We start from the raw sequence: 12,231 nt of genomic DNA, 5'->3' as shown, positions 1-12,231 counted from the left end.
GGAGGAGGAGGAGGAGGAGGAGGATCTTAAGCAGCTTTTTAAATATTTTAACTATCCACTTTGGTGTTTGCTTGTTTCATTTTGTGAATTTTATGGCAGAGTCTTGCTCTGTAGCACAGGTTAACCTGAAACTCACTATGTAGCCCAGGCTAGCCTGAAACTGGTGATCCTCCTGCTTTAGCCTCCCCATTGTTGGGATTACAGGCACGTGCCATGACTTCCAGCTAAATGTTTGCTTTTTATATCTTTCAGTACCTTCCTTCACACAGATATGTTTCTTCCTTGGTCTAATTATCTTTGTCATTGAGGATTGTTTTCCCAGTGATTCTCAGATTGTCTTCAGGTTTCTTTTTAACCAAAAAAGGTGAGTCTTAGTGAAGATTTCAAAGTGAGAGAGCAGAGTCCTGCCTTGAAGCTAAAATTGCATTGAAGAACCCAATTTGAGGTTTTACAGGCATATAAAGACATTCCAGATAATTGTTTGGATGGTCCCAAGATCTTTTGAAACAGAAACTATGAACAGAATCCTTGCAAACTGCATTAACCTTGTCCCAACATTAACAACTCACACTTTAAGCAAAATGATCTTTCAACTCATCTTTTCCCAGTTTTGTATGTTAAAGGAATAAGCCTAAATCTTCCCATCTTCGGAAATTCAAAAATCAGACCAGTAAGTGTCCTTCCATATCTAAGTTGCCACTCAAATCACCTGGTTTCAATGGAAGGCTCTTTCCCATGCACCTCAGTTGCCTCAAGAAGAAACTGAATTCTCCCAGACACTGGCTGCTGGAAACTCTAAAGTGAATGATGAGCACAACTTTCATACTTTTTATGGGACATCTGTAGCCCCAAGAGATGCAGAGTCAAGACTGAAAGGGTGTGGAGTCTAAATCAGTGGTAGGAACAAAGACTTCCCAGCACAGCAGGTGGCTCCACCACAGCCATGTGTACCTGTGGCTCTGTAAGGGGCATTCCCGGTACAGTCCAAGGAAAAAAGAAGAGAAGGGCAAGTCTGTTCATCATGGGATGCAAACACCTGTGTGTTCCCAACTTGGTTACTGGGGCACAGAGGAAAGGACATTCCAGGGCTGACTATTACTGCTGTGCCTCAACAAGTGGCGTCTAAAAGAAGCTACAGACTATGTAATCTCTCTAAAGAAGGTGCAGTTGCCAATACTTTGTCAGATAAGAAAGCTAAGGCCAAAGTAACCAAGACTCAGCGTGTGGTCACTCCCCATGTCCAGCACTCATGCCAGCATATTGCCCTGAAAAACAGTGCTCAAAAAAATAGGGAAGAGGCTGCAGAACATGCTGACTTCTGCCAAGGGAATGAAGAACAAAGAAAAAACAGGGACAGGTTGCCAGGTGTCACTCTGTTCTCTCTCTGGGAGTTTCTACTTCTGAGTAACAAATTAATAAGATCAAACTCCAAGGCAAAAAAAAAAAAAAGAAAAAAGAAACATTTTAAATAGATTACTACAATTTTACATTTATTCTGCTCTTTATTTTGTAATAGTCCAAAACCGAGTTAGTACTTAGGACAATTGCTTTCTTTTCATTCTTGAAATGGTTTGCTTTGCCAAAGTGCCTTTGATTCTGACTTCCAGAGACACAAAAGGCCAGGTGAGGGCTGCATTCGTTTCCCTTCCCCCATCTCCCCTGCCCCCAGCACCATGTGCAAGATAGTTCCAGGAGTCAACCTTTAAGAGCAGCATCAAGTAGAGAGAGGAAAAAAAAAAAATCTTAAGAAAACCCAGCTCTCTGCCACAGATAAGCTACCTGTCAGGAGAGAAATTGATTTGGCTTTGGACTGTGGCTACCACATTTAAAGTAAATGTTATGGCTATGAAGATCTGGGATCAATGTGTTGGGCAAGGCTCTTGTTTCCTCCAACCATAAAACTTAATGAAGAAGAGCTAAATCAGCATCCACTGACTTGACTGGAAATCTCCTGACAAGGCTCTTTCCCCACAGCAAACAAGGCCAGCTTGATGTCATCAGGGAGGTATCAGGATGGCCAGAGGTCAGTACTCAGAAGAAGGAGCACACAGCTTTCTTTTCTCCATCCACGCTGATAATGAATCGCTTTCAAACAGCAGAGAATAGCCCCCACTCCAACCCCCGAACACCTTCTGGTTTTTTCTGTGCGCAGATAACTTAGAGATGGGTGTACACCCGTAGGGAAAACTGCCCAGAGCACTGTGACGCTACTGAATCCTGAAAGGATTTGAAATGTGCTTCCAAGCAGTTTTCCCCCTTTGAATAGCCACACAGAGGAAGCAGGTCCAAACTGCTCACTGAGCAAAGAAAGAAATACATCCCACTTCCCTTGCAAAAGACATTAAAGAGCTAAGGTAAAGCGCGCGGGCGGGGGGGGGGGTCACGGACAAGAAGTCGCGATCCACTGAACTTCTCAGTGGGAGATGCTTAGCACCCTTCTTTGTTTAGCAAACCTGCAACTAAGCTTGATTTTTTTAACCATACAGCAACCCCATCCAGCAGAAATGTAAGCACAGAGAAAGTACAATGTGAGAGGAACACCCCCTACCTTCCACCCATCGCCAGCAAAGAAACTTCTGAGTCTTGTTTAAGGGAAAGATTGACAAGTGCCCATTAACTAAGGCCCCAGACCCTTAAAAGTTATCTAAGACAAAAATGTCAGAACACGTTTCCATGCCCTGCTTCTTCCTTTTCTTCCTGTTCCAAATGGAGTGATTCCGTCCCCACAAATTGACATCTGCCTCAAAATATACATACAAGATTGGTGCTTAAAGAGTTTTCCATAGTTTTCTCTATTAATGATTTGGTTTAGAGCATGAAGCTTTTATGCTATAGTTCTGTTTACATAATCAAGGAGAACCTGGCACGGTGGTGCATGTCTTTAATCCCAGCACTCAGGAGACAGGGAGATCTATGCCAGTTTGAAGCCAGCCTGGTCTATATAGTGAGTTCCAGGCCAGTCAGGACTACATAGGGAGACCCTATGTAAAATAAAAACAACACAATAATCAAGGAGGAAGATATCAGGATGGAGTAGAGGACCTGAACCTCTGAGAACGGAAATCATTCACAGCAGATAAGATGCAGCTCTGGCACCATTCATTATCATGTCATGGATACTATAGGAGCATTCTATGGGCTGGAGAGATGGCTCAGCAGTTAAAAGCAATGACGGCCTTTGCAGAAGACCTGTGTTTGAATCCCAGCACCTACATGGCTGCTAACAACCATCCCTAACTCCAGTTCCAGAGTACCTGATACCCTCTTCTGTCCTCCACAGAAGTGCACTTTATATACATGTAGGCATAACACTCATACACATAAAATAAAAATACAAATTTTTTTAAAGAATTTAAAAAAGAGCATTCTGTTCTCACCATTTGGCAAAATGGTCAGAGAGACCATAGAAAAGAAGGCAAATTGATTATAGAAGGCATCTTTAACACGTAAGAAAGAAACCCAAGAACTGGAGAGATGGTGCAGCAGCTAAGAGCACGTACTCATCTTCCAGAGTTCAATTCCCAGTACCCATGCTGAGTGGTTCACAACCACCTGTAACTTCAGCTCTGGCCTCTGGGCACCCGCACTCATGTGCACATGCACAGACACATAATTAAAAATAAAATAAATCTACAGAAAAAAAAAAGGAAAGAAAGAAAAGAAAAACAAACCAAAGATTGCAAAGCAAATAAATAAGAAGCTACTGACACAGAGTGCAGCCCAGATACTGGGAACTCCAAGAACCTAGAGTCATCCTTTCTTAACATTTTGTGCTCTGACTCTTAAACAGGATAATCTGCTCAATGTAATGATTTTCCAAGGGGGAAAAAATTGCTAGTTTTTAAATTTTTATTTATTTTGATTTTATATGTATGAGTGTTTTGTCTGCATGTATGTAAGTGCATCCACATTGTACAAAGCCCCAGCAGCCAGAAAAGGAAGTCAGATTCCCTGGAACTGGAGTTAAAGATGATTGTTAGCTGTCATGTGGGTGCTGGGAACCAAGCTCAGATTCTCTGCAAAAAACAGTCAGTGCTCTTAACCACTGAACCATCTCTCCAGCAATGCCACCCCTCCCACACACACACACATTGCTAGTTTGACCACTAATATGTAGTCAGGAATTCTACCCATAGAATGAAATACATCAATCATCATCATCAACAACAATATATATGGGAAACTAGGGCTAGAAACATGCAAAGTAATATATATAATATATAATGATATATATATATATATATATATATATATTCCATCTTTACAATCCCATGGTGTGAGCAGTGACTATTTCCATTTTATGGATGAAGAGCTGAGGTATCAGAGGTTGAGGAATTTGAAAACGGTCACATTTGATAAACTGGAGAGTCAGAATACAGATTCAAGCACTCTGCTCCATAACTCATGTTCTTAACCACAGTAGAGTGTATAATAGGAAGAAGAGAAAAATTACAGAGGTACGATCATGAATGGGATGGGAACAGTAAACATTCAAATCCCACCACTCAGGAGGATAGCTGCAAGTTGGATGCCAACCTAGGTTACTTGGTAAATTTCAGACTAGCCTAGACTGTCTCAAAAACAAAAAGAAAGAAAGAAAGAAAGAAAGAAAGAAAGAAAGAAAGAAAGAAGAAAGAAAGAAAGAAAGAGAGAGAGAAAGAGAGAGAGAGAAAGAAGAAGGAAGGAAGGAAGGAAGGAAGGAAGGAAGGAAGGAGGGAGAAAGGAAGAAAGAGAAAGAAAGAAAGAAAGAAAGAAAGAAAGAAAGAAAGAAAGAAAGAAAGAAGAAAGAAAGGGAGAGAGAAAAAGAGGGAGGGAGGGAGGGAGGGGGAGAGGGAGAGAGAGAAGGAAAAGACTGGGGACATTGAGAAGAACAGTTGGTGAAAGTGAAGGACAGCTTTCAGTGGATTCAAGGAAGAAGTGAAGAAGCCAGGCATGGTGGTATGCCAGTAATCCAGCCCTTGGGAGGCTGAAGTAAGAAGGGAGGAAGGAAGGGAGGAAGGAAGGAAGGAAGGAAGGAAGGAAGGGAGGGAGGGAGGGAGGAAGGAAGGGAGGAAGGAAAGGAGGGAAGGAGGGAAGGGGGGAAGGGGGGAAGGAAGGAAGGAAGGATCAATGGAAAGAATCATTAAGGACAAATTTATGCAGCTTTTTTTAAAGAGAGTAGAGAAATTGAGCAACAGCTAAGTGTGATATTTTAATGATGGAAACTATAAAATTTTTATGATGGAGACTAAAGAAGAGATTTTTTTTTCCTCATTTTCCTCAAGTTTCAGGACTCCTAAACTGGTAAAACCACACCGTAATACGTGCACCAGGGTCACTTGAGCAAGGCTCACTGAGCAGCCTAATTGTGAACTGAGACGGAAGAACAACCTGTTCTCCACCCTCACAGTCTGGAGTGACTTTAGTCTTCATTACTCCCTCCCAACTGTGACCCCAGTTGGAGTTTCTACAGTTAGACATATAAAGAAAAATGTTTAAATTCTAAAGAACAGAAAGTCAATAGAAATAAAACCAGGGACAAAGCAGCCCCAGTTACAGGCAGACCAAATACTGCTGATTACCAGCAAGAAAGCCCCCATTGTAACAGGGATTTTACCCTTTCTTTAGCATTCCTAAGTAACAAAAGAGAAGGCTGCAAACTACAATAATTAGCGCTAGTTTTACTCACACCAAAATCATTCTCATATGGTACTCAATAAAACAAAATAATCTTTTTACTTCGCTGAAGAAAAGACTACTACTTTTGAACAACTGAAAGTCACTTTGCTACATTATATGAATGACCCATAATTGCTGCATTGTTCTGATGTTTATCTAAGACTCTGCATGAGTGGTTTTTCCTTGATGCTAATCCCATTAGAAGTAAAATGGACTGAAGTTTTGAATCTGTTCCTTTAACAACAACAAAAAAAAGAAGCCTGAACAAGCTGTTAAATATCGGGTGTCATTTTACAGATGATGAGATGGAGCAGTAGAGTAAATTAGGGGCGAATTAACCTATTTCAAAGCTTTTAATAAGACAAAAATACTACAAGTAACCAAAATTACCTTAGGCATATGAAAAAACAGCATGCAAAAAGGCCAGATGCATTAAGAATGTCTCATATCATACCAAATTTATATTGAAACAAGGGTGAGACAGGTCTACTATGCAGCACAAATCCTCCTGCCTCAGCTTCCCAAATCCTGAGATTACAGACATGCATCACCATGCCTAGCTCTCACTTTCACTTCAAAGATAATCCTTTTCTTGGAACCTTAATACCCTCTCCTTCCTTAACATCTTATCCATCCTTCCTTCCCCCACCCCACCCCCACCCCCAAGAAGGCTCTTGCACACCATTCTTTATTCTGGAAAGGAATTCCTGGTATGGACACAAGGTGTTCTGGATGGAGTGTGATGCCTTGGATTTAGAGGCTTGAAAGGGTCAGGATCATAGCCTAGGGGTCTGGTCTCCCTGGCAGGGCCAAGCTTCTTGATCCTTTCAATTACTGGAAAAATTAATTCTCTGGAGCTTTTCAAACACCCATTACTATTTATTGGTGGGTGATTTCTAGTGCCTAATGGATCAACATCCATTTGATACAATCTGGTTTCTGAGAAAATTCATAATCATAGGCTTAGAATACTAAGCTCATCTTGGGCAAGATGACCACAGAAAAAGGAGAGTAGAGTGTCTTGATTTCTGGTCATGTCTCAACCATTGATCATATAGGCACACCAAAGCAACTAACAGTTGCTGTATGTCTAAGTGCTATTTAAAATAGCTAAGCACCACTGACTAAGTTGGATCTCAGCAATGATTATTACTGGCCATTAACATTACAGAGGTAGAGACAGCCTGGCCTGGAGTACTTCCTCACAGAAATATACATTTTTTTTTTTTTTGGTCATTTTGAGACAGGGTCTACCTGTAGCCCCAGCTGTCCTGTAACTCACTATGTAGACCAGGCTGGCCTTGAACTCACAGAGATCTGCCTGCCTCTGCTCTGCTGAGATCAAAGGCGTGCGCCACCACGCCTGGCATAAAATATACATTCTTAAATGCAAAGCATTATCATGTAGATGGAACAGCCCTTTCCAAAAAGTCCATATACCTGTTTAGTCTGTAGATTAGTCATTTTCAACTGGAGCAGTAAGAGAGTTATTTTGCTCCAGGACATTCAATGTTTGACATTTTAGGTTGTCACAGTGAGGGTGTGCACAGGACAACCCCGCACAATAAGGAATGCTCGTCTCCCAAATGTAATTAGTGCCAAAGTTGACAACCTGAGTGTGAGATCTAGCTAATTTCCAGGAGATCAGGGAGAAAGAAGAATATGGTAAAGGATGCAATGAAAAAAATCTAGACCAGGAATTTCCAGGACAAATTACCTGCTTTTCTTTACCAAATAAATTGCAAGGGGTAAAGAATAAAAATAGAAAAAGGAAATTCTACAAATAAAAAGCTTTTAGAGATGTACCCACCAACTCCAACATAAAGATTTTATTTGATTGGTGATTAATAATCTGTAAAAATAATAGCAACATAATTGAGGAATTTAAAAAACTAACCATAGCTAGTTAATTTAATTTTTAGATGTGATAATGACAGTGTGATTTGGGTGTTCAAATGAAATTATATGATTCTGAGGGTTACATCAAAGCAATAGAGAGGAAAAAAGGAGATATAGGCAAAATGAGATACCTATGAAATTACAGATGGTTGATATGACCAAGAAATAAGGTTGCTGTACAATTCATATTGCTTTTACATAAGCCTTAAATGATACATTTTTAGAATACAAACTAGCTAAACAAACTTCAAGGCAATATATCTTATAAACATTCGTTGCTATTGTAAACTATTCTGAAGTTGGGCCTGGTGGTATATGTTAGACTCTAGCACTTGGAAGGTGGAGCCAGGGGGACCACTGGTGTGAGACCAGCCTGGAATGTTCTATGCTGGCCAGATGTGGCACACGCCTTTAATCCCAGCACTTGGGAGGGAGAGGCAGGCTACAGGGAGACCCTGTCTCAAAAAGACAAAAGAAAAAAAAGTGAGATTTATCTTAAGGCTTTCATGTGGGCAGAAGAGTTTGTATCATTCCAGAAATAGTGATCTATAAATATAGATCTCTTTCCATTGGGATCTTTATTTCACTCGTGGTGAAAGAAAATTCTTATTTTAAAAATTATGAGCTGGTGAGATGACTCAACAGGTAAACACACTTGTCAACAAGCCTCTCGACCTGAGTTCAAAGAGCTGATCTCCATACAAGTGCTGTGGATACATGCCCACATACAATACACACACACACACACACACACACACACAAACACACACACACACACACACACAAATAAATAAGTGCAATTTAAAGACTGTTAAATAAAATTCCTCCCTGACACTTCCCAAGGCTCAGTCAGCCCCTCCCTTCCCTCTCTTCCCCTCTCTTCTACTGCAGCTTCTCACTTGCTAGCATTCTGCCAGGTTTTCTCTGGAAGGTCCACTGGCAAAGCTGTGAAGCAGTTGTACTAGTCACCAGTGACACTAGACTTGGCTGAATGGTGCTCAGATGGAAACACTCCAAAGTCTGTCTCAGCTGCCTTTTATTTTCTCCAAGCAACATTCCCTTCAGTCCAATGCGTTCGGGATAAAGTTCCCATTTGTACACATTTGTAAATAAGGGATAAAGACATAGCCTGTGGGGCAGTGGCACAAGTCCCTGGTGCTTCTTGCAGAAGGCAGGTCTTTCTCCTTCATGGAGAGCAATCACCAGACTCAGAAACTTGAAGAATAGAAGCAATTTTCTCACCATGATCAAAGTGTGTTAGTGCCCTCCCTGCACATGCCACCATACTGGGAATTTAGAAAACATTACAGAAAATGTTCTTTTCAAGTCAGGCATGGTGGATACTAGCACCTAGGATCTTAGCACTTGGGAGGTAGAAGAAGGAAGATCAGAAGTTCAAAGCCATCCTGGACTACTTAACTGTCCCTCCCCCCCCCTCAAAAAAAAGACTGGAGAGATGTACCCAGCGGCTTGGGCATGGTGGCACATACTTTTAATCCCAGATCTCTATGAAATCAAGGTCTGCCTGGTCTACATAGCTAGATCCAGGCCAGCTGGGGCTACAGAGAGACCCTCTCTCTCAAAAAGAGAAAGGAGTGAGCAGAGTTTGTATCCCATCACCCACTTAACAAGTCAGGCATCCTAAGCATGCCTATAAAGACCCCAGCTCTGAGGGGCAGAGACAGAGGGATTGCTGTCTGGGCACTGGGGCTTGCTGGTTACCAACATAAGTCCCAGATTCAAGGAGAGACCCTATTTCAAAGGAATAAGCAGAAAATGATAGCAGGACAGCTGACATCCATTTCTGGCCTCACCCACATATACGTGAAAATATACTCCCACTGACACACACAAAGAAATAAATCTAGAGTGGGCAGTGGTAGTGCAAGCCTTTAATCCCAGCACCTAAAGGAAGAGGCAGGTGGATCTCTGTGAGACTGAGGCCAGCCTGGTCTACATAGCAAGTTCCAGGCCAGCTGTGGCTACATCTGTGGAAACTTGTCATTTTTTAAAATATTTTATTTATTATTTTTATTTTATGTGTATGAGTGCCTGCATGTATGTGAGTGCACCCGTGTCATGCAATGCCACGGAGGTCAGAAGAGGGCTTCGGATTCCCGTGGAACTGGAGTTAAGGACGGTTCGTAGCCACCATGTGGGTGCTGGGAATCAAACCCCGGACCTCTGCAAGAGCAGTCAGTGCTCTCAACCACTGAGCCATCTCTCCAGCCCTGGAAATTTGTCATTTTTTACAATGAATTCATGCTAATAATTTTTTTAATTGGGAAAATTATAAAATATGCCTACTAAGGCTGGTGAGATGATTCAATGGGTAAAGGCCCTCACTGCCAAGCCTGACAAATTCAGGTTTGATCCCTGGAACCCACATGGTGGAGAGAACTGACTCCTGCAAGTTGTCCTCTGACCTCTACTCGCATGCCTTGGCACACACCCATACAATAGCAAGCACCTCCCACTCTCTGAGCCATCTTCTGGGCCCTAAATCTTAAAATCTTGAATCAATCAGACATAACAATTGAGATCTTTTTTACGAAAATTTCTAAAGTACACAGAATAATAGAACAACTCCTTGGAAGTTTGAAACATAAAATCAACAGCAAATGCATAGAAATGCCTTTATGATAAACATGGTAAAGCTTTGAAATGAAGTAGCACACTAAGAAATAGCAGTAAATTGTATATTAAAAACTCAAAAATGGGCCTGGATTCATATATAAATGATAGACTTTAAGAGAAAACTATTTGTCAGACTACAGACAGAATTTGATGAACTACCAGCATGACACAGTTCCCTAATTTCTTGGGGGATTATTGTTGTTCTTGTTGTTGTTGTAGGGCTTTTTTGCTTGTCTGGTTTTTTTCAATGAGCTTTGGGGATTCTATGTTAATGTTAAAAGTTTCTTACTTCACAAGCTACAAAAACTTGATGTGCTAAGCCAGGACAAACTTAGAATGTCTTGTTAAAAATAGACCCCTATCAGAACATCACTCCTAATCCACAAAAGAATCTGCTAAGACATTTCAACAAGAGGTGTATTGTAGGCATTTCTGTCCATCAACAAATCTAACAAATTGATACAATGCCAAAGTGAAACTAAGCACAGTGCAAAGACTAAAGCAGACTCACGGCAGCCCGTCTCGTCAGTTCCATCGGAGCAGTCTCTGACGTGATCGCACCTGTACTCCCTCGGAACACACTGACCATTGGAGCATGTCAGCTGCTGACTTGAGCATGTTATCCCAGCTGTGAAGAAGATAGCACTTCATTTATAAATATTTCTAGTCACAGGCTAACCTGATGATATTCACCAAATATGAATGACGATACTAGAAAGAAAGAGCAAGCAGAGTGTATATTGAGCACACGGTTCACCATGCAAAAGCAAAGGCATGATGTTATCAAGTACAGACAATTACATTATGAACATGTGTTGAATACAATATACATTTAAAAAGTATATGGCATAGAGGATAAATTTAAAAATAAGACACTGGGGGGGGCGGCTATAGAGATGGCACAACAGTTAAGAGTACTTGCTACTCTTGCAAAAGACCAGGATCCCATTCCCAGCACCCACATCAGGTAGTTCACAACTTCCTATAACTCCAGTGCCAGGGGACCTGGTGCCCCCTCTTCTGTTCTTAGAGGGTACCTACATGCACATCGTACATATAGATTACACTCAGCCACGTATTTATTAAAAAATAAATATGGGCATTAGCCAAAGATTGGTAAGCACACCTCACTCAGTGAAAATCATTGCATAAACAAGGAAATCCCTGTATCAAAAGATGACTAAGATTCATAGTCTTCTGGGGAAGATGCAGGAAATAATTAGAAAATAATGATTGACACAGGAATCACACAAGTGGCATCACAGTGATGGTACACATCAGTAATCCCAGACCTTGAGAGAGGATGGTCAGGAGTTCAAGGCCAGCTCAGTGACATAGGGAGATCAATTCTAACCTGGGCTATATGAGACCTTGTCAAAGATGGGGCAGGAAGAGTAAGGGGGAGGAAAGGGGGGGCATCATAGAAAGATACCCACCTCCCTCTGAAATAGGAGAGAATGGATTGGGACAATTACCTTGGAGAATCTCTCTCTCTCTCTCTCTCTCTCTCTCTCTCTCTCTGTCTCTCTGTCTCTCTCTCAGACTGATTCACGTGGGAGCAGCAGTTAGCTGAGCAAATGGAAGGGACTGACAATGAGCGTTCAGCAGCATCCACAGAGGCACAGCTAGGACTAGGCACTACAAGCTTTCTGCACCACAGGTGCACTTCAAGACAGGAATAGTGAGGAAAAGACTTGGAAAAATAAGGCTCAGTTTCTTCCTGGAGGCTACTGGAAACCTATTATGGAGTTAGAATGTTCTCTGGATGGTGAGATGGCAAAGGGTTTTAATTGGATATTTGCTGGATGAGCACATTTATTTAAGTTGAACTTTTTGACTTAGTGAAAAGGTATCTGCTTGAAAAACATTTGGATTTGGTTGATACTGTTTTTTGTTTGTTCACTGGTTTTTTGTGGGTTTTGTTTTGTTTTGTTTTATATTTTTGAAACAGGGTTTTCCTATAACCCAAGCTGGCCTAGAACTCCATATGTAACTAGGCAGGCCTTTACTCACCAAGATCCACCTGCCTCTGCCTCC

General features: G+C 41.4%; 1 protein-coding gene across 1 annotated transcript in view; it reads right to left on the bottom strand.

Annotated features, from left to right (window-relative positions):
- The window catches only part of Lrp2 (LDL receptor related protein 2), a 172,310-nt gene that overhangs the window by 125,547 nt on the left and 34,532 nt on the right, over positions 1 to 12,231 (bottom strand). Inside the window, exon 4 of the mRNA XM_008837820.3 lies at positions 10,706 to 10,822. Coding sequence (XP_008836042.1) covers positions 10,706 to 10,822 — 117 coding nt within the window. The remainder of the gene's footprint in view (positions 1 to 10,705; positions 10,823 to 12,231) is intronic.

The sequence above is a fragment of the Nannospalax galili genome, unplaced genomic scaffold (genome assembly GCF_000622305.1).
Source record: "Nannospalax galili isolate Female #2095 unplaced genomic scaffold, S.galili_v1.0 scaffold1398, whole genome shotgun sequence".
NCBI lineage: Eukaryota > Metazoa > Chordata > Mammalia > Rodentia > Spalacidae > Nannospalax > Nannospalax galili.
This window is presented reverse-complemented; position numbering and strand designations above follow the sequence as displayed.